Source organism: Gallus gallus, chromosome 1, assembly GCF_016699485.2.
Source record: "Gallus gallus isolate bGalGal1 chromosome 1, bGalGal1.mat.broiler.GRCg7b, whole genome shotgun sequence".
NCBI classification, from domain to species: domain Eukaryota; kingdom Metazoa; phylum Chordata; class Aves; order Galliformes; family Phasianidae; genus Gallus; species Gallus gallus.
The window spans coordinates 1,516,919-1,542,772 of NC_052532.1; the positions used below are offsets into that span (position 1 = coordinate 1,516,919).

Consider the following 25,854-nt stretch of genomic DNA (forward strand, 5'->3'; position numbering starts at 1 on the left):
CGATTGGCCGCCCGTTGCCCTTTCAGCCAATCAGAGACGGCGTAGCAGCGTTCAGCGGCCTGACGGCGTTCTGCCGTTGCCAGGCAACGGGGAGACGCCGGGGCGGGGAGGCGTGGCCAGGCTGAGGGGCATGCGCATGCGCAAGAGGCCCTGCCCACAAGGCGGAATGGCGGCGCGGGAGCCGCGCACCTGAGGGCGGGTGAGGGAGAGCCCGGCCTGAGGCCACGCCCACCGCCGCCATGGGCGTGGCCTCAGCCAATCAGGAGAATGGGGCGAGTGGGGAAGGGGGCGTGGCCAGAGGGGTGAAAAGACGTGGGGGCGTGGTCTAAATGGAGCGTCTTGTGAAGGGGGCGTGGCTTGTGCGTGGGAGGGCGGGGCTTAGTGGTGAAGGGGTGGGGCTTAGCGGGGGAGTGAGGTGCGTGGGGACGTGGGGAGGGCTATGGGGAGGTAGGGAGGGTCATGGGGGCTGTGGGGAGGTTATAGGGGCATAGGGAGGGTCATGGGGACACAGGGTGGGTTATGGAGCCATGGGAAAGGTTATGAGTTGGGTGTTGTGGGGATATGGGAAAGGTTATGGGGACAGAGGGGGTGTTGTAGGGACGTAGGTATGTTTTGAGAGCATAGAGAATGGTTATGGGGTCAAGGGATATGGGGATGTGAGGTTATGGGGACAGTGGGAGGGTTTGTGGGGGGAAACAGGCATTTATGGGAATGTGGTTATAAGACTGGGAGGTTATGGGGACATAGAGGAGTTATGAGAACAGGGGGGTGGTTATAGGGATGAGGGATGGTTTATGGGAATGGAAAGGGTTATGGGGAACTTGGGGAGGGTTATGGGCTTTATCGGGATTGGGAGTGGGTTATGGTGGGCTGTGGGGACATGGAGAGGGTTATGGGGTATGGTTATGGGGACTTGGGGAATGGAGATGAGGGAGGGTTATGGGGAATGGGGATGAGGACATGGGGGAGGGTTATGGGGACATGAGGTTATGAGCACAGTGGTGGTGGTTATGGGGATGTGAGGTTATGGGGACATGAGGTTATGGGGATGGGGGGATATGGGGTGGATGGACATCTATGGGAATGAAGTTGTAGGGACAAGCTATCCCACATCCTGCAGGATGAAGGAGTGGTGGGTGCAGGTGGGGCTGCTCAGCGTCCCGCTCCTGGCCGTGTACCTACACATCCCACCCCCACGGCTCTCCCCAGCGCTGCTCTCCTGGAAGGCCTCTGGAGCTTTCTTCACCTACAAACACCAAAGCATCTTCTATAGAGGTGAGGACACCCCGTGGCCACCAGGAAATTGGGTTGCGGGAGATATCTGGGCTAAAATCCTTTTGTTTTGGTGGTGCCACATCTTGAGGTCCCTCCATTCCCTCCACAGATTCCACTGGTGCTGTGGGCAGCTCTGACGTTGTCATCCTCCTGCATGGCTTCCCCACCTCCAGCTACGACTGGAGCAAGGTGAGACCATGGGGACACCCTGCTCGGATTCCTCCCTGCTGTCAAAACTCTTATTTTCCTACCTTTTTTTTTTTTCTTCCTTGCAGATATGGGAAGGACTGACCCAACGTTTCCACCGGGTGATTGCTCTGGATTTTGTAGGGTTCGGGTTCAGTGACAAGCCTGTACGTAGCTTGGAAAGAGGAGCTACTGGGGGTTTGGGAATTGGTGTTCATTTGGGCTTCATATCCCAATTTCTTCCCCTGTTTGAAATTTCTGGAAAAGGAATGAGACATTCTAATAACAGAAGGGATAAACAAGGTTCATAGTGGAGATGGGTTCAGTCAATGTGATGCCCTTCCTTGGGTGTGAAGTCCTTTAGGGGACATGGGGAATGGTTATGAGGACATCCCAACCGCTTTGGGATGGATCACAGAATGCTGCCCCGAGCTCCCAACTCCTCCATCAGGGTCTTTAATTTGGAACATTTGTGGGTTCACAGGGGCTGTGTTCTCACAGTGATTCTGCTTCCCTTGGCAGAGGCCCCACCACTACTCCATCTTTGAGCAAGCCAGCATCGTTGAGCGGCTGGTGCGTCACCTTGGCCTCCACCACCAGAGGATAAACCTCCTGTCCCACGATTATGGGGATACGGTTGCACAGGAGCTGCTCCACAGGTTGCTGGTCTGGCTGCTCCGTGTTCATAGAATCAAATGGTTGTTTTGGAAGGGACGTTAGAGATCATAGAATCATGGGATGTTGGGTTGGAAAGGACATTAGAGATCGTAGAATTGTGGGATGTTGGGTTGGAAAGAACCTTAGAGATCACAGAATCGTGGGATGTTGGGTTGGAAAGGACATTAGAGATCATAGAATCGTGGGATGTTGGGTTAGAAAGGACATTAGAGATTGTAGAATTGTGGGATGTTGGGTTGGAAAGGACCTTAGAGATCACAGAATCGTGGGATGTTGGGTTGGAAAGGACATTAGAGATCGTAGAATTGTGGGATGTTGGGTTGGAAAGGACATTAGAGATCATAGAATCGTGGGACGTTGGGTTGGAAGGGACGTTAGAGGTCATAGAATTGTGGGAGGTTGGGTTGGAAAGGACATTAGAGATCGTAGAATCATGGGATGTTGGGTTGGAAGGGACGTTAGAGATCATAGAATCATGGGAGGTTGGGTTGGAAAGGACATTAGAGATCGTAGAATCATGGGATGTTGGGTTGGAAGGGACCTTAGAGGTCATAGAATCATGTGAGGTTGGGTTGGAAGGGACGTTAGAAATCATAGAATCATGGGATGTTAGGTTGGAAAGGACATTAGAGATCATAGAATCGTGGGATGTTGGGTTGGAAGGACGTCCTTAGAGATGCCCCCCAGTTTTCAGAGGGTGTTTCACCATCTCCCCTTCTGTTCCTAGGTATGAGCACAATAAAACAGGCAGCATCCTGATCAACAGCCTCTGCTTGTCCAACGGAGGTAAGGTTTGCCCAGCACACTGGGACGTGTGGTAGGGTCAGATTTTAGAGGTCCTTCAACTCAGGTTTTCACCAAGATCGCTAAAAGGAAAGACTGGGAAATGCAGAACAAAACAATGATGGCATTACAACTCTGTTCTCTGTGATCCTTCCAGGAATTTTCCCCGAAACGTACTACCCCAGATTCATACAGAAGGTGAGCTGCTGCCTGCAGGAAAAGCACACCAGAATCACCCTTCTGTGCCCTACAGAGTGGTGCCACCTACTTTTTCCTTCTGTCTTAGGTTCTCAAGGATGGGGGCTTGCTGTCCCCCATCATCACGAGGTTGATGAACTTCTTCTTCTTCTCCAGAGGGTGAGTTGGGCACTGTGATGCTGGGTTCCACCCATTCATGGGTGGGGGATGTGGAGAAGGATGAGTGCAGGGATTTACATATTGGGTATATGGCAAAGAGATAAATCCCAGGTGGTGTCCCAGCAGAGGTTTGCTCCTGAATTTGAATAATGGTTTCGATGCTCCAAGGTTTGAAACGTGGTTTATTTTGCATCTTTTCAGGCTTGGAGCTGTCTTTGGGCCATACACACAGCCCTCACAGGCAGAGTACTGGGACATGTGGACGGCGGTGAGGACCAACGACGGCAATCTCGTTGTGGACAGGTAGGCTGCCGGGATTGCTGCAGGAGCTCTTGAGTTTGACACTTCTGAAGGTTGCCAGTTCTCAGCCAGGTGTTCGGATGTAGGATCCTCCATCTCCAGGTGCTTCTGTTGGGCTTTGGGATCACTGTTTACCCCAAAAAAAGATGTGGGGCGTGATCTGAACACATCAGCTGTGTAACATTGGGCTTCTCTTCAGTATTTTGCAGTACATAAACCAGAGGAAGAAGCACAGAGACCGCTGGGTTGGTGCTTTGATGTCCACCTCTGTCCCATGTAAGTAGGAATTGTTTTTTTTCCATTTGGAGTGAGACTCCCATCCCTGGAGGCACTGAAGTGTGGTGCTGGCTCCCTTCATTCATCAAGGAGCTTCTTGCAATGCTGATGAGGATAACAAGGCTCAAGTTGGGTCTGTGCAGGGGTAGCTCCAGTTTAAGGTTCAGTTAGGTCACCTCCTTGGCTTGTTTGAGGATGTCCTTGGATACAAAACTCAATTTGTGCTTCTTTCTTGCAGTGCATTTAATCTATGGGCCCCTGGACCCTGTGAATCCACACCCAGAGTTTCTCCAGCTTTACAAGTAAGACACAGAGCAGCAGTACACAGCTGGGGCTTCATTTCATGGGGGGGTTAGTCTCAGTTCCCTTTCCATAGATTGGTTTTCCTTTTCACCTCCAATCTAAACAGTCAGGTAGTACAGCAATTTGGAAATCGTTTCCCAGTTTTAGGCATCAAAGTCACAATTCTTAGTCACAGCTGTCATGCAAGATTAATAAATCTTAACTGTCTGATGTGGTTAAGTCCAGAAAACAGAACAGGGGTCAGCTGCAGCTCTTGGAGGGTTTTTGGTGCCAAAATCCAAGTTATGGAGAGAATCCCCACTGTGAAAGAAGGAATTCACCAGCTGGTGGCTTTCTGAGCCTGCTGCACTTCCTGTGCTTAAGTCTTGCTCCATTCTTCCAACAGAAAAGTGCTTCCCATGTCCACAGTGTCGGTGCTGGATGACCACATCAGCCACTACCCCCAGCTGGAGGATCCAACAGGCTTCCTGAATGCGTATTTGAACTTCATCAACTCCTTCTGAGCTGCTGCAGCTCTGTTCTCTCTCTTTACAGCTCAAGAGACCTTGATTTTTATCTCCAGATACAAGACTTTGGATCTGTAAACCCCCAAAGTACAGACAGCGATGCTATGCTGTATTTGCACCTGTCGAGGGGCATCTAAGCACCATAATTTTGGCTTTGGTAATCTCTTTTCACAAGGAAGTCAGCACAAAATCCCTCCTTCCCCCTCTATTTTCAGCTTTTGATGAAGGACTTTTCACAGCTTGAAGCCCAGGAGAAAGCTGCAGTGGTGTTTGGTATCACCTGACAAGGTTCAGAGAATTGTTATTCTGCAGTACAAAAGGAATATGCCAGTCATAGGTAAAGTTTAATCTCTATACACATTGGGTTTTTTTGTCTCTATTTTACACAAAATTATTTAAAAATTGTACGTTTATGGGCTAGCAGAGTCTGCAGGTTTTGTGTGTTTTTTAATGACTTAAATTTAACAGCAGCCCTTTAGGAGTAAGGGGCTTCTGCTGAGTAAACAGCCCTGATGGGTTCATTTTTTGAATTGAAGACTTGGAAGCAGACAGAATTAGAAGAAGAATTTTCTATTTTATTGACAGTCATTCATAGGAATTCTACCACTTGGACCAGTGTTTATTTTCTGTTAATAAAAATCAGTTTTGACAAAAATCCAGTTCCATTTTTCTTACCACCTACGTCTTTTATTTTCCCTGCTCTACTGCCAGTGGCCAGAGACAATAAGTTAGAGAGGAATGAGCAAGTGACAGTGAGGGAAAGGGTAGGGGAAGGGCTCAGTACCAGCCAGCCACTACTGTAACATCATACAAAATATTTACCAAATTGAGGAGTAAAAACGACATGCAGAAGGACAGACAGACTGCTTGATCTGGTTAACACCCAGCTGGTGTTTGCAAAGTTTCCACCACAGCTGAGGCACTGTAACACTCAGCCTACAGAAGCCAGGATGACATCTACAGGCATTTCTTCCTTGCTTCTGACTGTCACCTGCATGGTCACGCCATCTCCCAGTGCAAGCCTGGACCTTACCAGCACATCACAACCACCTCTGTATACACCTGAAGACCAAAAACAACAAGAAGACAGGTTGAGCTCATGGCCATTTGCACTGGGACTGGGGATTAAACCAAAACTTTAAATTCCTTCATCTCTTGAGGCCAAGACTGAAGATAATAACAGACATCCAGACTCAGCATGAGTTGATGGGGGGCCAGGCAGATTTAAATGGACAGAAACCAGGAAGGGAATAGCTAAAGCTCACTTCCAGTTTGAGAAGGCAATACAGTGCAATTCTGCCACGAAGGCACAGTCTACTGGCTCAACTTCCAGGGGCTACCCAGAAGCATAAGCCTGAACCACAGTCACCAGATAAATGTGGACAGAACAGGCCATTTTAGGATGAGGCTTTAGTGGCAGGAACTTGAAAACAAAATAGTCCTAGAAATCTACTTCTGGCAAGGAATTTATTTAAGTGTTTCTGGAAGTTCTTATTCGAAGGATTCAATGCTGTTCCCACATGCAAAATACCTTCATGCTGAGATACATAGCCTAGCCTGAGTACACCCACAGTGGCAGGCTGCAAAATGAACATCAGCTGCATTCAACTTGCAGCTCTCCACAGAGAGAAACGAGGAGAGCAGAATCTCCTATTTCCCATCATTTAGTAAAAAATCTGTCTGTGTGAGAAACACGGAAACAAATAGTGTGAATACGTACCGGATAAGTAGAGCGTGTGAGAATTTTTGTTCTCTGGCACTTTATCTGATCGCTCACAGGGCTGCATGCCCAAGAACTTGATGATGTTATTGACAGCTTCTGCATTCAGAAATTGAAAAAGAAAGTTATCTCCAGCTCAGTGCCAAGCTTTCTGTGAGAACAACTCACTTGTCATGTCCTTTCTGCTGCCTTAACAACCTAGAAAGGCACCCTTCCCTTCAACCAGACTCAGCCTGAGGACTGCCAAGCTTCCACTCATAACAGTCCCAACACTGCAACGCAAAGCTTTGTTGCTGGAACATGATATCACACTAGAAGGCACCAAATCCTCCTCCTCCCACACTAACTACCTTCTTGGAGTGGAAGATTTACCAGGATTACTACATGGTTCAGCAAAAAATGATGACAAATCATCTTACCATCAAGGGTTTTAATTGAACCAAGTGCAAAGGTTTCCTCTTTCTCGAAGTCGTCTCCTACTTCTTCCCATGCAGCTGCAAAGTTGGGTTTCAAAACCTTCTGAATATGATCAGATACTGTCACCTCCAAATCTTCCAACTGACAGAAAAAAAGCAAGAGAGATTTTCAGCTGTCACTTACAAGAAGGATCCAACACTTGGAAAGAAAAACAAAGGCAGAGCAACACTTTGATGAGATAACTCTGGCATGCCTGGCTTTAATTTCAGTAGAAATGCATAATAATACACTAAAAAAGAGCAGAGAAGAAAAAACAAATCAGTATTTATGGTCGTCATCTGTAAAGCTTAAAAGAAAAATATACAGAAAAGAAACAGTGAAACCAAAGGAGAGCAGAAAATGGGGCAATTGCTTTTTTAGTCAGAGCTATTGTTTCTTTCACACCTGCTGCCACAAATGCCATTTTCATATGGCACTGAAGCCAAACTAACTTTTGGCAGAAGTATGGTTTTGGGTAAGGATCTAAGCAGTCATGAGCTATGAGATTTTGGAAATAGTGTTTCTGGTACACCCTGTGTTCTCTTCTGCTGGCTTTAGATCTGAAAGAAAACTGCCAGTCCAATGGCCACATACTCAGAATTAATGACAAGAAGACATAAAAACAGTCTAGAACTCACCACGTACTCATCATCATAGCCATCTTCATCTGGGACTCCTGTGTTTGGGTCACAGTCCCGGACAGTGAACTTCATTGTGCAACTGAAAGTACAAGCAACTGGGAAGGAAAGGAAAAGCCCATACAGGTTAGTTGTGCAGTTTCTTCTGCTTGAGCCTTTGCTTCCTGAATAGGAGCTTGGAGGAAAATACATCAGCTTTTCCCCAAAAGATACAGATATAGCAGTGGCAGGGCACTTTTCATCTTATAAAATTTCCCCTAGACTTCAAGATGAAGACCAAAGGAAGATCTCAGAGGGGGAGTATGCCACAGTGTGACAAGCACAGCTACACCAACTTGCAGGGTGCTGCACTGTGTCCAGTCAGCTTCAGCCACTGCAAGGGTTCCTGACAAGCAGATTATGATCCAAAAATCACGGTTTAGGGAATTCAGACCAGTTCTGATCTTCTCTGGTTTAAAGTGCTACCCAAGAAATCCAGCTGACTGATAAGCTGAATCATGTTAAATCAACTTCAAATCCAACTGAGCTTATTTGAAGTGTGAATAAATTAGGAAAGAGAATTAAAGGCATCATCGACCAATCGATTTTTACTCCATCAGCATTTTTGTTTTGCTGTTCTCAAACACTAGCCAACATCCATGCTTTCATTGACTCAAGATAATAAATTCAGTTTCCTGTACCATCTGCATTCTATTCCTCACTACCATCTCATTTTTAATTATCCAATATGAGTGATTAGTTAAAAAAATCACGTGTACTATTTTGCACAAACATAGGTCCTACGTAAAAACCAGCATGTAAGGCAGATGAGAAAAACAGCACTGGAATCTCAGTATGGACTCAAATCCCACAGCCTGAACACTTTAACAGCTGATTGGTACCTGCAGTGGGGTCATCCTGAGGCATCTGGACGAGGGTGTAGCACATGCCTGGCTGGTTGTAAGCCAGACTGGGTGCCGGGATGCAGCAGATCACATCATAAGCATCTGATGGCTCCATCTGCACAGTGACTCTCTCTAACAGCTGATCGTTTAACGTGTTTGTGCAATCAAACTGCATGAGTATAAAATGAAAAGGTCTCAGGTGCAGAAGAAGCATTTCTAATCAGCAGTTTTCCCCACATTAGCTAAAATGCTCTGGCAGCAGTGCTTAATTTCCTTTAGAATCATAGAATGGCTTGGGTTGGAAGGGACCCCAAAGACTATCAAGTTCCAACGCCCCCCCCTCCACTGCCAGGGCCACCAACCTCCAAATGTGGTACCCTTACCTGGAAAACAATGTGATTTGTGAACACGTGTTTGATACAACGAACAAAGTACTCTGTTTCTGCTTCTGTGAGCTGCACTGGTTCTGAAGACTTGAATAATGGCCCCAAGCTCTTGAACTCTGGAATGGCTGCCAGTTGCTCTGCACAGAAAGGAAAAGGAAACAGACACTCAGTGACAGCCATGTTCATCCCTCCCACCTGACCTGTAGCAATCCTCCCACTACTTCAAGCACTGATCTTCTCTCATACCTTGGAATATATCCTGACGTGAAGGAGCAACTTTTTCAGGTTTGCTGGTCACTAGGGAAATCTCTGTGACAAGAAAAGACATTGTGCTGTCAGTTCCACTGTGCAGTTCTAAATACCTTTGTACCTCTGCTAAAAACTCATTAGCCTGTAGCATTTCACACATTCTGCTTGTTATCGCTGCCACTTCATTACCCATGCATTTAGAAGTCTCTTCTGCTGGGCAATATTGGATTACATGGAAAGGAGAGGAGAGAGATTTGATGAAGGAAGCACGCCGTAATCTAGAATAGCCAGCAAAAAGCTCACTTCACTGACTACATGACTGCTCCAGTTTCAGTACACAGCACAACCACAGCTGTGATATATGAGCACCGCAATACTCAAGACAAGCTGTCATTTCTCAGAAGTCATTAACTTCTTTACTCTGCTTATGTGAGAACATTCAAGCCAGGGAATTTGAAATCCCATATCTAAAAGATAAGAAGAGGAGAAAGGGAGAAAAAAACCCAACATTTTCTAGAAAGGTTTTGCAAGGCCAAGATGCAAGATTACACAAGATTACAGGAGGAAGCCAGTGAAGTGATTTGGTTCTTCTGGAACATATTTTTTCCAAACATCTGTGAGATGATAAATTCTGATGCTGTACAAATTTCCCTCTGATAAAATCAGCAGAATGAATAACACCATCTTGCCATCCCTTTTTTTTTTGTTGGGGAAGAGGTAGTTTTCCTTCATCCATGAAGCCCAGACAGGCTTACTTAGGCAAAGTCTGTAACACTAAATTGTGTAAGGCATTCAGCTGAGCCACAGTCTTGGCCTCATCCTACTAGGACAGCAGCCAGTTTACAGACATCAAGTATCATTATGGCAACCTGAACGCTTACAGTCTTGCCTAGAACCTGATTATAGGAAGCCTGAGCATTACCTGCTTTCTGTTCAAAAATGGGTGCAGTGGCCAGTGGAACTGTTTTCATATCAAAAGGTTTGTCAGAAGGCTCCAGTGTATATTGATGCAGGGCTTTCTCCATTCCAGGAACAGAGACAGTCAGCCCTGCAAAGCAGAACAGCAGACAGAAGATTTCAGTTTCAACAGGTGGAACTGTCGAAAACCTACAGGCACTATGATACAGGGTTGACAAATGCACACAGCCAGTTTTGTATTGTCCACAGCACTAGAAGCAACAAGGCACCAGAGTCTGAAAAACTAGTGTTTCTGTCACATCCTTCTTGAGATGAAGTCACATTACTCAAAAAGTTCCTCTCTGTAGCCTGTCCATTGGATGAGACTGCAGAGAAAAACTCCTGCATGGAATCTAAAGTTCACAGCTAGATAGACTCGGACTTTGGCTAACAAACAGCTGGTAAAAGTGCTTTCATTTCTTAGTAAACACACACACACTTGCATCCATGCACACACATGAAGTACATAAAGATCCTAATACAGAATAAAAAAGCTGCTCTGAAGATGATAGAGAAACTTGCCTTTCCCAAGGGTACTGGAGTCTAAATAGATCACTCGAGAGCAGTCATATTGCTATAGTCTTAAATCTTAAACACTTTGTTTGCATGACCTTTTAGCCATAGGACCATAAAACATTTTTATAACCAACAGTCACAGCAAGATGTGTCACCCTCATTTTTTTTTTTTCATGGAGAAGACATAGCAACGGTTAAGAAACTTTGTCCAAACAGAGGAAGAAGCAATGATGAAATCACACATCCAACATTCCTGCTGTATACCTAGACAGCCTTTCCCATCGTTTGCTAAACATGCCATTCTTAGTTGTCATAAATATTGCTCAGCAAAGTGATAGTGCCAGAAGAAACACATGGTTATGCTCCTGCTGGTTATTCTGACCCAAGTTACACAAGATGCCTTATAGTCAAACTCTTGTTACAGCAACAAAACCCATCCATAACGTGAAATAACAGCTCAGACTTCAAAGGGCACGTAGAATCCTCCCTATCACTCACCATTAAAAATATAGGCAGCATTCAGGGCTATCTGCCTCTGCTGAAGAACATTCAAGTAGAACGTTGCTCTGTCCCGAACTTCATCATCACTGTCCATCATACACCTGTTGTGGAGAACAGGAGGGCAGCAGTCAGCTCTCTCAGGAAGGTATAGGCCATTTATGAAAGCAAGAGATGCAAATCTGTGAAACTGGAACAGCTGAGATCACTACTCAGCCACACACAGGTTACACTTTCTGAGTAACGTGGAAACCCATTTTCTTACTACAGATGAATGCAGAAGTACACATGCTTACTAAAGCACTGTAGCTTTACTGCCCTCTAAGGAACATTCTCATATCAGATTGTCAGATGAGTTGATGACTAATCACATCTTTCACTGACACACCTTCAGCAGTCCTGTGCTCCTTCCAGACATAAAGAGACACCCTCTGCTCAGCAGAGCCTGCACACGTTCTGGTTTGGTCTAACTTGTTTCTTCATGGAAACAGACTGTCCAGTCTCAACACATACACAGCAGTCACACCCACTCACCTCTGCAAAAGCACCAAGATGCTTGGAAGAAGATTCTCATTCTGGGCACCAAACTTTGCTAATGCACTTACAGCAGCTAGAAGAGAAAAAATGGAAGTGTCAAAGGCTATATGCAAACACGTTTCCACAGCCAGATTCTGAGTGCTGTGTGCACTGTTCTCCTGCAGTTCCAATCACAAAGGCTGTCACTTTCATACCACAAACACTTCAGTGATATGCAAAGACTAAACTATACCCGTATTTTCAAAAAGAAGTAGTTAGATGTTAGGGATTACAGACTAAGGTCACCCTAACAGCCCTGCAACCCTTTTTCTAAGAGAATTCTCCACCAGATAACCCCTTTCCAGGTAGCATAAAGTCATTTTTACAAGCGATGCATAAAAGTTAGTTCTTAGTAATACCTTTGGAATAACCATTGCCTCCCACACGCATTTTCAGCCCTGAGATTCCAAACAGAACTGAGACATGAACTCATCAAGCATCCGAGGAGAACTTACCAGCCCTCACAGCCTCATTCTCCAGCACGACCCTGTTGAATATGAAACGGATGTACTTGGATGGGGATGGAGTCCTGGGCCCCTCTTTTCCCAGCAGGTGCAGGATCTTTGTGGCAAGGACAGTGTGCTCACAGTCTTCAATGAACTCGCAGAGGTGAGCCAAGCCAGATTCCTTACTCTCAGGATTCTCCTCAATGATGCTAATTATACAGTCCACAATGGCTCGCTTGTACTCAAAGCCTCCCTGGGAAGAGAAAAACAAGAACACTCACCAGGTAGGCAGAGCTCAGACCACAGTGCTGCACAGCTCCCCTCAAGCTTCGATTACTTCTTCCCATTAGGGAAAAATAACACATTTGTACATAAACAGAAAAGAGGAGGCAGGCTGGATAATCTAACAAGGCCTTCCCAGTACCCATGGGTCAATATAGGCACAGCATCTTAGAATTTCTTCAGATTGTTTTTTTATGTACCAGCTCTAATTTATAAGCACCTTTCAGACAGGTTTGACCCACAAGGTAAACAGGGTTTTGGTAATCACTCAGGCCCTGTGATTGCTGTGCACCCATTGATGTAAAACAAGAGACCCTTCCCACCATCAGAGCTACCTGCCAAGAACTACACCAAGGAAGTTTCAAACATACATCATCCCTGAGCATGTTGGAGAGGAAGGTCATCATGACGCTGTGCTTCCGAGGGTATTTCTGGCACAAAGCACTGATAGCCTGCACTACCACTACCTGCAAAACAACAGAGACAGACGTTAGGCACACATTTATCTTTCTGTGAAAGCACAGGCTTCTCACTATCTCAAATTGTCATCTTGACAGATTACATTCCTGCACAAGAAGGACGAAATCTGGTGGTGGACTCTCAGCATGAATGCATTAGCAACTCCATGTCAACAGGCTGCAACACTTGGCCCTCCTAGGGGGACCATATTCTGGAATGAATTCAAAGGCCTATTCCTTTGCCCTCTGATGACCCTGACCTAATTCTAACTTGACAAGTCACATTTTGTCCCTAGAGCTCTTTGCAGTTTCAAACGTACTATTTTTACTAAGCAAAAGACATAGGTTTTAGATAAGGTAAGACCTCTGCCCACTAATATCTGCTTTGCATAGTCAGACTATACTCCTCAAGGCAGTTCTGCAGTGTGAGAGGGACACATACAGATAAGCTACCCTTAACCAAGTTATTAACTGATTTTACAGTGACTTTACAGTATCAGACTGAAGCAATATAGACTCAAATAGAACAGTTAAAATCCCTCTTCAAATAGGCAACCAGAAGACAGTAGAGAATTTTATAAGAGGCTGCACAGGAGACAGTTATCTACCAAATGATGTTTCTCCCTTTTTTGGAGTGGTGAAAGGAAATGAAACAGTGTATTTTGACAGCTGGAAGACAGATGAGTACACCCTCTGAATTTAAAGCTAGCTTCACTCTATCAGACTAATAAATCACTGAAGGGTTAACAAATGGGAAAAGCTTAATAAAAACAAGAATGGGAGAAAAACCTGCAGCTGGAAAGAGCAGAGGCCTCCAATGCCACACCTTAAACTCATCTGATATTTCTGACACGAAGGAAGAGATCTGTTTCATGAGTCTGTCCACGCTGCTCTCACTCCCTGTCTTCAGCAGGGTGGTGATGGCGAGGGTAGCGATGCTACGGTTGGAGTCAGTGATGAGGTTTTCCAAGTCCAGGTTGCAAGCAGTGACTGCAGATGGATGCTTCATGGCCACCTGCGAAGGAAACCATTCAAAGCTATGAGGGAGCAGTGGCATCCTGTAATTCAAAGCTTCACTGGGCATCTGTTCACAAAGCATCTCTTTTTTTCAGTTACTTCTCTGTTCCACGAGGACTGCAACTCGACCTACATCATATGACTGCTGGCAGGATGTAATCAGAGCTCAGGTTCTTCACTTCTTGAAAAGAACTCCTCTAACTGTACATTACAGCTCATGGGTTTTACAGCCACATGGCCTGAGTCTTGCTCTACTACTGCTGTAGCTCTGGAATCAGAACGTTATTTCCTCCATACATTCTATTTATACCTTTTACAGCATTAAATATTCAAAGCTCTGCTTATACAGCTGAGAGCTCACAAGTTATCTAGCTACAGCCTGTTGTAGCCCTGTGGTCCAGAAATGAGCAAATACAGCTCGAGTGCAGAAAAGATTTCTGTCTCACCAGAAAATTTGGCATGGAAAAGCCAATCCTCCAACAAGGAGTATTTCTGAATACAGTAATCACATGAGTAGTTGTTCTGTTTTAGGCAACACACTTATCAGGCACCAAAGTCTGGCTTCCTCTGATGCTCAGAGACTTAAGTTTGTTCAGAAGATCTTGGAAGCACTCACTTTATTAAGGGTCCGTACAGCTGCATATCTCAAGACAGGTTTGGGAGAACTACAGAAAAGCTGGAGCACTGAAAAGAAAGAATCAAGAGAAGTAACTCATGACAAAATGCTACAGAGGAGAGAATGTCAAATAAAACCTGGCTCTAGGCACCTTATGAGAGCCCTTATACCCACCAGATGTGGAAAAGGAAGTTGCCTTGTATCCTCTGATATTGAGAGGTGCAAGTAGTATGGTAAGAAGTCACCACTGCAGAAAATCAAATATAATCCCTTTCTAAAAATGGGAGAGGGAAGCCTCATGTATTCCCATCCAACTGCAGATTATCACTGGTTTCAAAAGCTGGTTAAAAATGGCCTTTGGTTTTACACCTTACAACAATAACACGCTGTTTGTCTAGTAGTTAGTGTCACATCTGTGCCATCAAGTCCTCTACCTTTTCCCTCCCACCTTCTCTTTCTGTAGATAGCACCTCTGCTGCCCCCTCTCTACAGCTCTGAATTAAATGGGGAAGAAGGAATTAAATCACTTTCCATCCAGAAGGCCCTGAACATGAGGACAATCAGAGCATTTACATTTTGACTCCAGTGCTTCGGTTAAGCTGTACTTGTATCTCCAATGTGTTTTTCCACCCTTTCTATCAGCTAAGAAAGTGGTAAAAAGGACTCTTGAACCAACCTGAAACAGCAGGTGCCAGCTCCCTTGCTGTGCAGTTTGGCAAATGGATGATTGCAGAAGCAGCTTCATAAATAACCATTTCGTGCTTATTCCGCAGACAGCTCTCAATGAAGTCAAACAGTGGACTTTCATGCCTACACACAGAAGAAATTTCACATTATGAGGCTGAACTACAGATCCCAACACAGTGCTGCTGAGAACATGACAGAAAGCACAGTTAGCACACGGTTCTCTTGTTTCTTGCACTGCTGCACTGCTCGACTCATACTTGAACAACAGAACTCCAGTTCCCTACTATACCATTCATCTTTAGCTCATCTCCTACAAGCCACAACTCCTGTGTTCTAGAAATACTTTGTTAATCATGTATTACACATCACTAATAAAAATGTTCACTGATCAAACAATTTCATCAGGAGATGAATTTCTCATAGATCTCTGCTGGCATGAGATCAGATCAGGATAGATCCTTCTGTCTGGATGGCTGTAGTATAGGTAGATATTGTGTTTGAACTGCATCTAACTAGAAAAGCACAAAAGCCTCCTCCCGTCCTGAGATGGCTCAGCAATTTTAATCCCACTGCCAGCTGAATTCTGCTGGCATGGTGTCAAACCCAAACCAAAAAACCCAAACCTCATCACACAACTACCACACAAACCACCACTCATCAGCTCTGCCTACTTCTACCTAATCCTTACCTCAAAGCACAATTAATTTTGTAACGCTGCTGCTTTCTTACCCCTCTTCAGATTCCTTCAAGAGTTTGCTTGCAATTCGGATCAGCATGCAGTATGCAAACTGGGATTTCAGGCCAGACTTTGTGAACTTATTCAGCATCTTGGAAACTGCAAGACGGTCATTTTTTCTAAGGTGGTAGAGCAGCCCCAAGGCATGGTACTAAGAAACCAAAAACAGGCACAAGAACACATGAAGACATTAAATACACGCTGCAGCTGGAAAAGGCAGATTGTTAGCCCTCTTCTGTGTCTTACAATTGCAGTTTCCTAGCATTAGTTCCTTCTAATCTCAAATGATCTCAGTTTCCTGACAAGCAGTAAAGATCTGTAGTACTTCTTTCACCTGTCTCCCCATTGAGAAAGCCTAAAAAGAGCTCTTCAGTTACTTTCTTCCCTTTACTCCCCATTAAATGTCAGAATTCTTCAGCTTACTTAACAGTGATGCTCAGTAAAGCTTGATTCTCTGGAGTATGCTTAATATCCAAGATATCCCAAGCCCTTCAAATCACAGCTGACTAGAAAAATCCTTGACACAATGAAAGTCCAAACCATAAAAAGAACAAACTCTTAAGTACAAAAGTCCAAACTGAAGTACAAAGGAACACTTTCAGTTGCTTGCCAAGGTTGTTGTTTTTTTTTTTTTGCCATAGGACTGATTTACATAAAGCTTAATTGAGCTGCTAATTGAGCACCAACAAAGCTGGTTTTGTAGATTTGTTGCTCATTCTGTCTCACAACACTGAACATATGGAATGAACAGTGGCATTCCAGCTACCAGACCTGTGGGGAAAGGGCAGAGGATTGCAATAAAGCACCATCTCTCAATTAATAAACCTGCAGTGGGATTGTGGGAAAACTTGTGATTTTTGAAGCTGTGGAATCGTTTCCCTCAAGTCAAAATTACCTTTTCTTCCCCAAGAGAACAATAAAAAGTAATTGGTATTAATGTTTACCCCAAGGCTGTTTGAAGAACTTACAGAATACCACTGAAACGTACCTGTACCATGATGTTGTCACTAGAAGCTGCTTCCTGAGCTTCATTGATCCATCGTTTGACTACATCATAACTGATCTTCATCATATGCTGGAAGAAGCCACAAACTGAGACTGAGAACAGGCTAACATCAGAAGCACTGTGAAGTATATGGGCATTGCTTTGACCCACCAGTGAAGCCCCAATGCACTTATAAACCACTGTTCCTCTTGCACCTCAGTCTGAGGCTTTCACTTGTACTTCCTCCCTTTAATACAAATATTAAACAAATGATATTTTCCAGCCTTTTCTCTTAAGCAATGGAGAGAAAACTCACAGTGAAAGTCTTCAGCTGTCCCTTCTACTGCCAGCAAAAATAATTTTGAATGGCATTCTTATCAGGGCAGCAATTCCACTGATTTCTTATTTGCATAGCACATAGCAAGCTGCTTTTACTTTCTGTTGCAGAACTCAAATGCCCTTTCAGAATCACCAGCACCCATTCTCTCCCAGCACAGAACAGGTTGTTCTTATTTACTCACCAAGCTGTTAAGCATTTTCATGGCCATCAGTGTACTCCACTTTAGAAAACCAAGACAAGCCCCTCATTGGTTACATTAATGTTCCACACTAACTACATGCAGAGATGACTGAGCAGTTTGCACTTAAGCTGTTACAAACAATGTACTTTAAAAGGGAGAGAACTTTAAAGAAGGAGATAAAGAGAGAGTGAGACCCATAAATTCCATTGCTACACAAACAGCAGACCAGTCCTCCTAGAAACAACACAATGATCTACAATCATTTACAATGATCTGCTGCTTTACTTACTAAGGAAGACACCAGCGCAGAACTAGACACGCTGGGGACTTTGTCCACAATGGCTTGCTTCATGTATCTCTCAATGGCTTGTAACATTGTACCCTGTGAAAAAGGAGGGGGAGAAAGGTGTTGATAACTCAAACTCTAGAAGCAGAGCATAAAGGCAGCTTTAAGACAAAAACATATGCAGAACACATCTAAAAAACCTCTGAAAAACAGTCTGATTCTAGAAACACATCTGCAAGTGCCCACTCCTGAAGGTTCAGTGACACAATCCAAGTCCACAGCAAAGTAATCTTAGAGCAAAAACTCTATCTCCAAAGCTCCTGCCTTTTAACTCCATGGTTTTAGTGCTATGGCTCCACAGAATTATCACATCAGTAGATGGCTTCAGAGCAGCCTTCCCTAAAGCGACAGCTCCACTTCCATTCTAAGCATGCACCCTGCTACAGAGCAGTCACTTGATTTTAAACACACTTGTCATCTCTGAAACAAAAGTGTTGTGATTTGTACTTACATCAGTGATCCTGCAGAGTGCTCTGATGGCTGGGCCTCGATATACATCTTCCTTCCCTGTCATGTCTTTGGTCAAGCTGAAATAAACAGAGAGAGTCCATTAACACTTCCTTAGCATCTCAATGCCTCAGTTTGCTTGTGACATTCAGCTCCTCTCGTTTAATTACTGTTCAAGCAATTGCCACACAACTGCAAGGATCCAAGTATGCAAGGATGCAAGTATGGCTTGAAATGACACCTTAAGAATTAGCTATTTAAAAATTAGTAACACTAAGAGTCTGTAGAAATACATAACGTTATAAAATACACCATCCATTAAATTGCTTTGCCATGGACCTGGCTTATTTAGCTCCTTTACTCAGCAGGATTAAAGAAAAGCCCAGCAGCTAAAACAAACATGTTTCGATGCAGCTACTTGTTTTGGAGGTCTGATATTGTGTTTCCTGAAGTTGTACTACCTGCTTGTGACAATGATGACATCCTCAGAAATATTGGCCATCTCTTTGATAGTAAGGTAGCACATTCTTCTAAGGGTTTGCTGTGAAAACACATTGCAGAAAATCATTAAACTCAAAGGCAGAAACAAATGAACACTCCCTATTAGTTTTAAAAGTAAACAAGACACAGAATTCTTCCCCCTATGTCTATACGAAGCATGAAAGTAAAACCATGTTTGGTAACCAGATAGCAGCCTTCCTGCATTCAGACAAATCAGGAACAATTAAGAGAGATGTCACAGAATCATAGAATAGCCTTGGGTTGAAAAGGACCACAATGACCATCGAGTTTCAACCCCACTGCTATGTGCAGGGTTGCCAACCACCAGACCAGGCTGCCCAGAGCCACATCCAGCCTGGCCTTGAATGCCTCCAGGGATGGGACATCCACAACCTTCTTGGGCAACCTGTTCCAGTGCGTCACCACCCTCCGAGTGAAAAACTTCCTCCTAATATCCAACCTAAATCTCCCCTGTCTCAGTTTAAAATCATTCCCCCTTGTCCTAACACTATCCACTCTCGTAAACAGTCGTTCGCCCTCCTGTTTATATGCTCCCTTCAAGTACTGGAAGGCCACAATGAGGTCTCCCTGCAGCCTTCTCTTCTCCAAGATAAACAATCCCAGTTCCTTCAACCTTTCCTCATAGCAGAGGTGCTCCAGCCCTCTGATCATCTTAGTGGCCCTCCTCTGGACCCTCTCCAAGAGCTCCACATCCTTCCTGTGCTGGAGGCTCCAGGCCCGGATGCAGCACTCCAGATGAGGCCTCACAGGAGCTGAGCAGAGGGGGACAATCACCTCGCTCTCCCTGCTGGTCACTCTTCTTTTAATGCAGCCCAGAACACAGTTGGCCTTCCGGGCTGCAAGCACACAGTACTGGCTCATGTCTAGCTTCTCAGCCACCAGGACCCCCAAGTCCTTCTCTGCAGGGCTGCTCTCAAGGAGATCTTCTCCAGGTTTGTATAAGTACCTGGGATAATAGATAATACACTGAGCATGAGCCAGCAGGGTGTGCTTACAGCCCAGAAAGCCAACAGTATCCTGTACTGCATCAGAGGAGAGGTGGCCAGCAGGGCAAGGGAGATGACTATCCCTCCTTACTCTGCACTCGTGAAGCTCCATATGGAGCATTGCATCTTGGGTTCCCAACACAAGAAAGGCGTTAAGCTTTTGGAGAGGGTCCAGAGGAGGACCACAAAGACGATCAGAGTGCTGGAGCAACTCTCCTATGAACGCAGTCTCAAGCACTCAACCTTGTTCAGTCTGGAGAAAAGAAGGCTGCGGGAAGATCTAATAATGGCCTTCCAGTATTTAAAGGGAGATTACAAGCAGAAAGGAAAGCAACTTTTTAGACAGGTAGAGAGTGATAGGACAAGAGGGAATAGTTTTAAACTGAAGGAGGGCAGATTTAGATTAGATGTCAGGGGGAAGTTTTCCACTGTGAAGGTGGTGAGGTGCTGGAACAGGCTGCCCAGAGAGGCTGTGGATGCTCTGTTTCTGGAGGTGTTCAAGGAAAGGTTGGATGGAGGGCCCTGGGCAATCTGATCTAGTACTTGATCTAACACTTGGCAACCCTGCCTGTGGCATAGGAGTTGGAACTTGATGATCCCTGTGGTCTCTTCCAACCCAGATCATTCTATGATTGTACTGCAAACTGATTCACCAACAGAGCAGGCCAGCCATTCAAGTGAGTAGAAATATCTGATTGACAAGCAAGTTTTTAATTTTATTCAGAGAACTAAGCAGATGTGAATTATTTGCAAGTGCAATAACCATTCACAGAATTCTACTGATTTGTATGCTAAACTTTTAGTGATTATTCATATTTTTTACAAGAGGAATTCAGCTCAAGAAAAAAAAACAAACCACCAAAACCAACCTGCAGAAGTAACTGTACGTTATTATTCAGTCATTTGTTCCCAAATGGTGAATTGCCTCCAGCAAGTGGTTTGCTCACTGAACTTGTTCTCTGAAGTGCTTGCCTTGCCCTCTTCCCAAAGCCTGGAACTGATCTGTTTTGCCATTACTGTGAATCCAGCCAAAACCAAGGAGACAGAAATCATTAAACTCTCGGTACTTACATCATTAGACTGAAACAATCTGGTCATTGCAAAAAAGGCTTCTGTAGCTTCAGTGGTTCCAAAATGTTCACCCTGAAAATAGCACATAATAGCACAGAAGATGACAGAGGAAAGGACTGTAATTATCCACTAGCCTCCATTTGTAAACCTCTATTTAGAATACCCACTCAAACAGCAAGAATCTTCTCTTCAAAGACTTTTTCCTCTTGTGAACAACAGCCCTTCCCTTGCCTTGTGTTTCCCAGAGAACACACCAAGATCACCACATTTACCCACTGAGTTTCAATCAAAGTGCCATCCACAATGATGGAACAGTTTGTCAAGTAGTCTCTGCTCCCTCTTCTGACATCACTGTGTCAACAATTGCTTTGGTTTTGTTAAGAAGGATGTACTTAGAGATGACTTGTTCCTGAACAGCACAGAGTCATCCCAGCTGATGGTAAGTATGTTAGAAACTGCCTGACTCAGGTACATGCAGGAATCCTGACTACACAGTAGCCTACAGTAAATCTCCCTTCCTTATTCAATTTCTTCACAAACAAAAAGAACTTTCCACTCCATTACCGTCTGCCTTATGTTCTTATTTCACCTCTACTTGGGTCAGGTGAATGTAAATGACTTAATTACTTGGTGCTTCAGTGAACACAGGCAATAACAGTCCTCACTTGGCACTCAGACAAAGACTTAGGAGCTTTAAGGACATAGACATACCTCACCTTAGTGGAAAAGTCAGAGAGGGAAACATAATGCTATACCACAGGTTCCCTATTTCTGGTGTACTTGTGCTGAATCTGACTGGAGGAGGTATAAAACATCTTCCAAAATGAAAGTAATCAGAAATTCATCCATTGAACGTGCAATCTGGGTGACAAGACACCATTACAGTTACCTGGTTCAGCAAGTAAAGGATCTTGGTAAGTATGTGCAGGCATCTTCGTGGATTTATAGGAGTCTCATTAAAGATACGAGCCTGCAAACTCAGCACAAATACTTATTACAACGTAACCCAACAATAATAATTTCCCCTTCACCAAAAAATTAAAGCAGTTTGTTCTCCACCTTAGCAGCTGATAACTTTTTTCACTCTAAAAATGCATCCTAATGAACATCCTCCTGGCATTCAGTTCAAGCTGGATAGGCAGCAATCTGAACTAGAGACAGTGGTTCAGTTTGCTATTTGGTCCTGCTGCCCAATTATTCAGCACAGAACAGAAAAACTGAGGCTCCTTCTTGTAGTTGTTTGCCACCCTCATAATTCTTTGTTTATTTAACCACACTTTCACCTCACCACTTGGTGGTACACAAAGCTGCAGGAAGACTTTTGATACACTGTGCTGAATGAGGATATGAAAGCAGGCAGGTCAGATCCAACTGCCATACATAAAAGCATCAGAGTAACACTGTGTGCACTTTCATACCCACCCACTGTGATTTTAACTATCCACGTTGAATTGTTCACACTTCCTGCTAGCTGCATTGTAACTCCTCCTCAAGCTGCTAATGCTTCCCAATCAAAAACATTCCTACCTCCTGAAGCACAGCACTCTTCTCCAAATTCTGGAAAGGATTGGAGCCACTACCTGAGTAACAAGAGAGACTTTGTAGTTAAGAAAACGCATTCATCAAAACATCAATAACAGAGATCATACTTAGGTTGTATATACAAGGGGTGACAATCTTTCAACACAGCTGGAGTATGAGCAAGAAGAAAATTATTTACTGGTGAAGTTGCCTTCATACTCCCTTTATATACCAAAAAAAACCACCACCACCACCACCAACAACAAAAAACCACCCCAAACAAACCAAAATCTGCAAGAGGACTTCAAAAACATTTCAGAAAGGGAAACATGATGTGAATTTTGCTCACATTTCTTTCTTTTTAAATGAGGAAAGAGAGGATGGAAGATTTGTATGGCTCCTTCTACCCTGGCTCTTTCTAGGAGCAAAAATCCATCTCTTGTCCTGTTATAAAGGAACATTTTGACCCCTTTGCCCTATTTTGGAGAACCAGCTACATCAATTACTATAATATAATAGATTATATACTAGATATATAAGCTAATAAACTGAGTTTGAGTCTCTTAAAGAAAGCAGAGAGAAGCCTTTGGTTTCAGAGAAGAAAGGTAAAATACTGTCTTCTCTAATACTTCTGATGAGTACTTAATATTTAACTTCTTTGAGATGACATTTCTCTGCTGGCAGCATAGAGAGAAACCTTCTAATCCACACTGCTGGTGAAAACACCTCTCAGAATCACTGCTATGGCCACATAAATCCCTCCAAACTCTACTCCTGCTTCTGAGCCCTTTCCTCCAATGATAATATTTCATTTTCAATTCACTCATCTTCAGATAAGCAGAATGAAAGAAAACTCTATCCAACAAGTCCCATCTTGGGGATCAGATCACAAAATGGCTTGGGTTGCAAGGGACCTCAAAGACCATCTAGTTCCAAAGCTCTGCCACATGCAGGGTTGCCAGCCACTAAATCAGACACCAGATCAAGTTGCCCAGGTCCACATCCAACCTGGTCTTTAACATCTTGAGGGATGGGGCATCCACAGCTTCTCTGGGCAGCCTGTGCAAGCACCTCATCACTCTCAATGAAAAATTTCCCAGACATCCAAACTAAATCTCCCCTTTTTAGTTTAAAAATCTGTTCCCCTTTGTCCTATTGCTATCCACATACATAGAACGTTGGTTTCCCTCCACCTTATAAGCTCCCTTTAAACACCAGAAGGCTGCAAGGAGATTTCCCTGGAGCCTTCTGTTCCCTAAGCTGAAAAAGCCCAGCTGCCTCAGTCTGTCTTTGTAGGAGAAGTGTTCCAGCCCTCTGAGCATCTTCATGGCCACCCAGTGCACCCATTCTAAAAGGTCCACATCCTTCTTGTGCTTAGGCCCAGACACAGCTGCAGTACTCCAGGTGGGACCTCACAAGGCCAGAGCAGAGGGGGACAGTCCCCTCCCTGCCCTGCTGTCCCCCTCTCCACTGACACAGCTCAGGATACTGTTGGCTTTCTCGGCTTACAGTGCAAGATCTCAACAGTGACTCAACATAGCATCAGTGACCATGTGCAACTTGAACTGGGGGTCAGAAGACCTCAACAGAGGATGGGTTCAGTGCAACCTGAACTTAATTTCCAGACGACTTCGTGGAGTGAAATCGTGCAGGCTACAGCTCCATTCACCACACCTGCACCCAGCATGGTTTTTTTTATCACGGGTGCTCCCAACGCTGTCCAAACCACAAAGTCTCCGCGTGAAGAGGGCCGGTGTCCCAACACCGCTCCTCAAGAGCGATGAAGCCGAGCCCCGTTCCTCAGAGGCCGTTACCCGCTCCCCTCACGACCGTTACAGGCCACACACACCCTGCCCTCCTAACGTCCGCTCCCCTCAGGGAAACAACCACCCAGCCCTGATCCCGCTGCCTCCTCCTTTCCCCCCCTGCCGTCAGAAACGGACCGGACTCCTCGTCCTTTTTGTCAAACTTCTTGATCATGTCGCCAGCACTCGCCCTCTTCCCTTCGAGCTGCGGTTCCTACCGGAAGGCGCAGCGGCTCCTACCGGAAGGCGCAGCGGCTCCTACCGGAAGATCCGCCCCCTCGCCTGATAGCGTTCTTTCTGACTAGTCCAAAGAGCTGTCACTCAAGCTCATACGCTCTTGGGCCCTCCTTCTCTCTGAGCCTCGCCCTCCACCCGCAGCTGATTGGGCGGGGCTGAGGAGGGCGGGAAGTGCGCCTTAAAGGAACCGGTCCGTCATTTTGTGTGGGGGTGTTTGGTGATCTCGACTGACAGAAAAATAAACCATCTGAACCCTGTAATAAACAATAAACGCACATTTTAACCACCAGATACCCTCAGAAAGGGTTACTGTAACCAAACTACAGGACCCAGCACTTGATCTTGTTGAACTTCATCCCATTGACCTCAGCCCCATCAATCCAACAGGTCCAGGTCCCTGTGAAGGGCCCTCCAACCCTCAGGAGATCAACATTTTCCCCCAGCTTGGTGTTGTCTGCATACTTATTGAGGGCGTACTCAATTCCCTCATTCAGATCATCAATAAAGATATTAAACAGAATGGGCCCCAATAGTGACTCCTGGGGAGCACCACTCCAACAGATGGGTGGAGAAATGGAAAGGGAAGGGGAAAAGAAAGGGAAGAAGAAAGAAGAACAAAGGGAAGGAATGAGAAGAAGAATGAGAAATAGGAGGAGAGAGGGAAGAAAAAGGGAGAAAGAGAAGGAGTAAGGAAAGGGACAAGAAGGAGAAAGAGAAGGAGAAAGGAAAAGGAAAATGGAAAGGAAAACAAAGGAGAGGAAAAAGTAAAGGAAAAGAAAATTGAAAGAAAATGGGGAAGGAAAGGAATATGGTTCCTCAGCCAAATTTAATGTTGGTTCGTTCTCAGGTGTGTTCTTTGGACACACTCTGGGTCTAGCTACAAAACTGGCTCCTGTTTATTTCAGCTGTTTGCTGCCCAAACCACCTGAGTGCTTTCCTCCCTTTATCTGCCTGTTCTCTTGCTTGCTATATTGCTTTAGTAGATTAAAAAGCAAGAGATAAAGGCATTAATGAGCATGATTACAGGTGCTTTTTGGAGTAGTCAGGTGTCAAATGCTGCAACTGATGAGTGAGCAAACCCTTGGGGCCCTGCTGCCATGTGAGTAGATGGGAGCAGGGGATTTCTGCTGGTTCTCAGATTAACACTGTTCATGAGCCAAATATTTTCCTTCCAAAGTTGTGTTACACATTTGCTCATTGAGTATATTTGCTGAAACACCAAAATCTGATGCTGGAATTAATCTCCCCTAACCTCAGCTAGATAAAAATTAAGTGTCTTGTCTTAGGTGGTCATCCAGATTTCTTCTTTTTTGAGTAGAAGGTGAAAGAGGGAGAGGGATGGAGATGTTGCACATGGACCAAGCATCCCATCTGGAGATACAGACATCCACTGTATGCCTTTCCTCAACCTCTAAACTTTCTTGTTATCTCTGTTTTGCAGTCAAGGAGTGAAGCAATATGATAGCATGATGTACTACCAGCCATGAAGGAGGTAAAGGCTCTAGGATATTTTGACATCATTCCTTAGGCAATGGAATAGGAATGGAATAAGAATGGAGTACGAATAGGAATGGAATAAGAATGGAGTACGAATAGGAATGGAATACAAATAGGAATGAAATACAAA

At 44.7% G+C, this 25,854-nt stretch overlaps 2 protein-coding genes across 10 annotated transcripts; one reads left to right on the forward strand and one right to left on the reverse strand.

Annotated features, from left to right (window-relative positions):
- Positions 1–134: 134 nt before the first annotated feature.
- Positions 135–5,319, forward strand: MEST. Of its 6 annotated transcripts, none has more exons than XM_015287224.4 (12): positions 135–199; positions 1,121–1,275; positions 1,385–1,464; positions 1,551–1,628; positions 1,984–2,120; positions 2,867–2,925; positions 3,080–3,120; positions 3,209–3,279; positions 3,481–3,582; positions 3,779–3,855; positions 4,094–4,157; positions 4,544–5,319. In XM_015287224.4, exons 2-12 carry the CDS (start codon positions 1,122–1,124, stop codon positions 4,659–4,661), a joined length of 981 nt encoding a protein of 326 aa, XP_015142710.1. In that variant the 5' UTR covers positions 135–199; position 1,121; the 3' UTR covers positions 4,662–5,319. The 6 variants fall into 6 exon arrangements, with proteins under 6 accessions (XP_015142710.1, XP_040519245.1, XP_425258.3 ...); XM_040663311.2 differs by having other exon boundaries at positions 1,551–1,583; XM_425258.8 differs by lacking the exon at positions 135–199 and adding an exon at positions 384–415.
- COPG2 (coatomer protein complex subunit gamma 2) lies at positions 5,219–24,221 on the reverse strand. Of its 4 annotated transcripts, none has more exons than XM_414981.8 (24): positions 24,129–24,221; positions 22,192–22,244; positions 21,554–21,634; positions 20,665–20,736; positions 18,547–18,626; positions 18,090–18,165; positions 17,582–17,674; positions 16,775–16,861; positions 15,780–15,937; positions 15,040–15,173; positions 14,364–14,431; positions 13,557–13,745; positions 12,644–12,739; positions 12,000–12,243; positions 11,503–11,578; positions 10,969–11,072; positions 9,920–10,045; positions 8,995–9,057; positions 8,746–8,885; positions 8,360–8,531; positions 7,479–7,576; positions 6,804–6,942; positions 6,385–6,483; positions 5,219–5,726 (listed from the first exon to the last, which is right to left on the reverse strand). In XM_414981.8, exons 1-24 carry the CDS (start codon positions 24,163–24,165, stop codon positions 5,596–5,598), a joined length of 2,616 nt encoding a protein of 871 aa, XP_414981.2. In that variant the 5' UTR covers positions 24,166–24,221; the 3' UTR covers positions 5,219–5,595. The 4 variants fall into 4 exon arrangements, with proteins under 4 accessions (XP_414981.2, XP_040519163.1, XP_015142468.1 ...); XM_040663229.2 differs by having other exon boundaries at positions 23,794–24,221; XM_015286982.3 differs by lacking the exons at positions 20,665–20,736; positions 24,129–24,221 and adding an exon at positions 20,463–20,609 and having other exon boundaries at positions 22,192–22,248.
- Between the last annotated feature and the right edge of the window lie 1,633 nt (positions 24,222–25,854).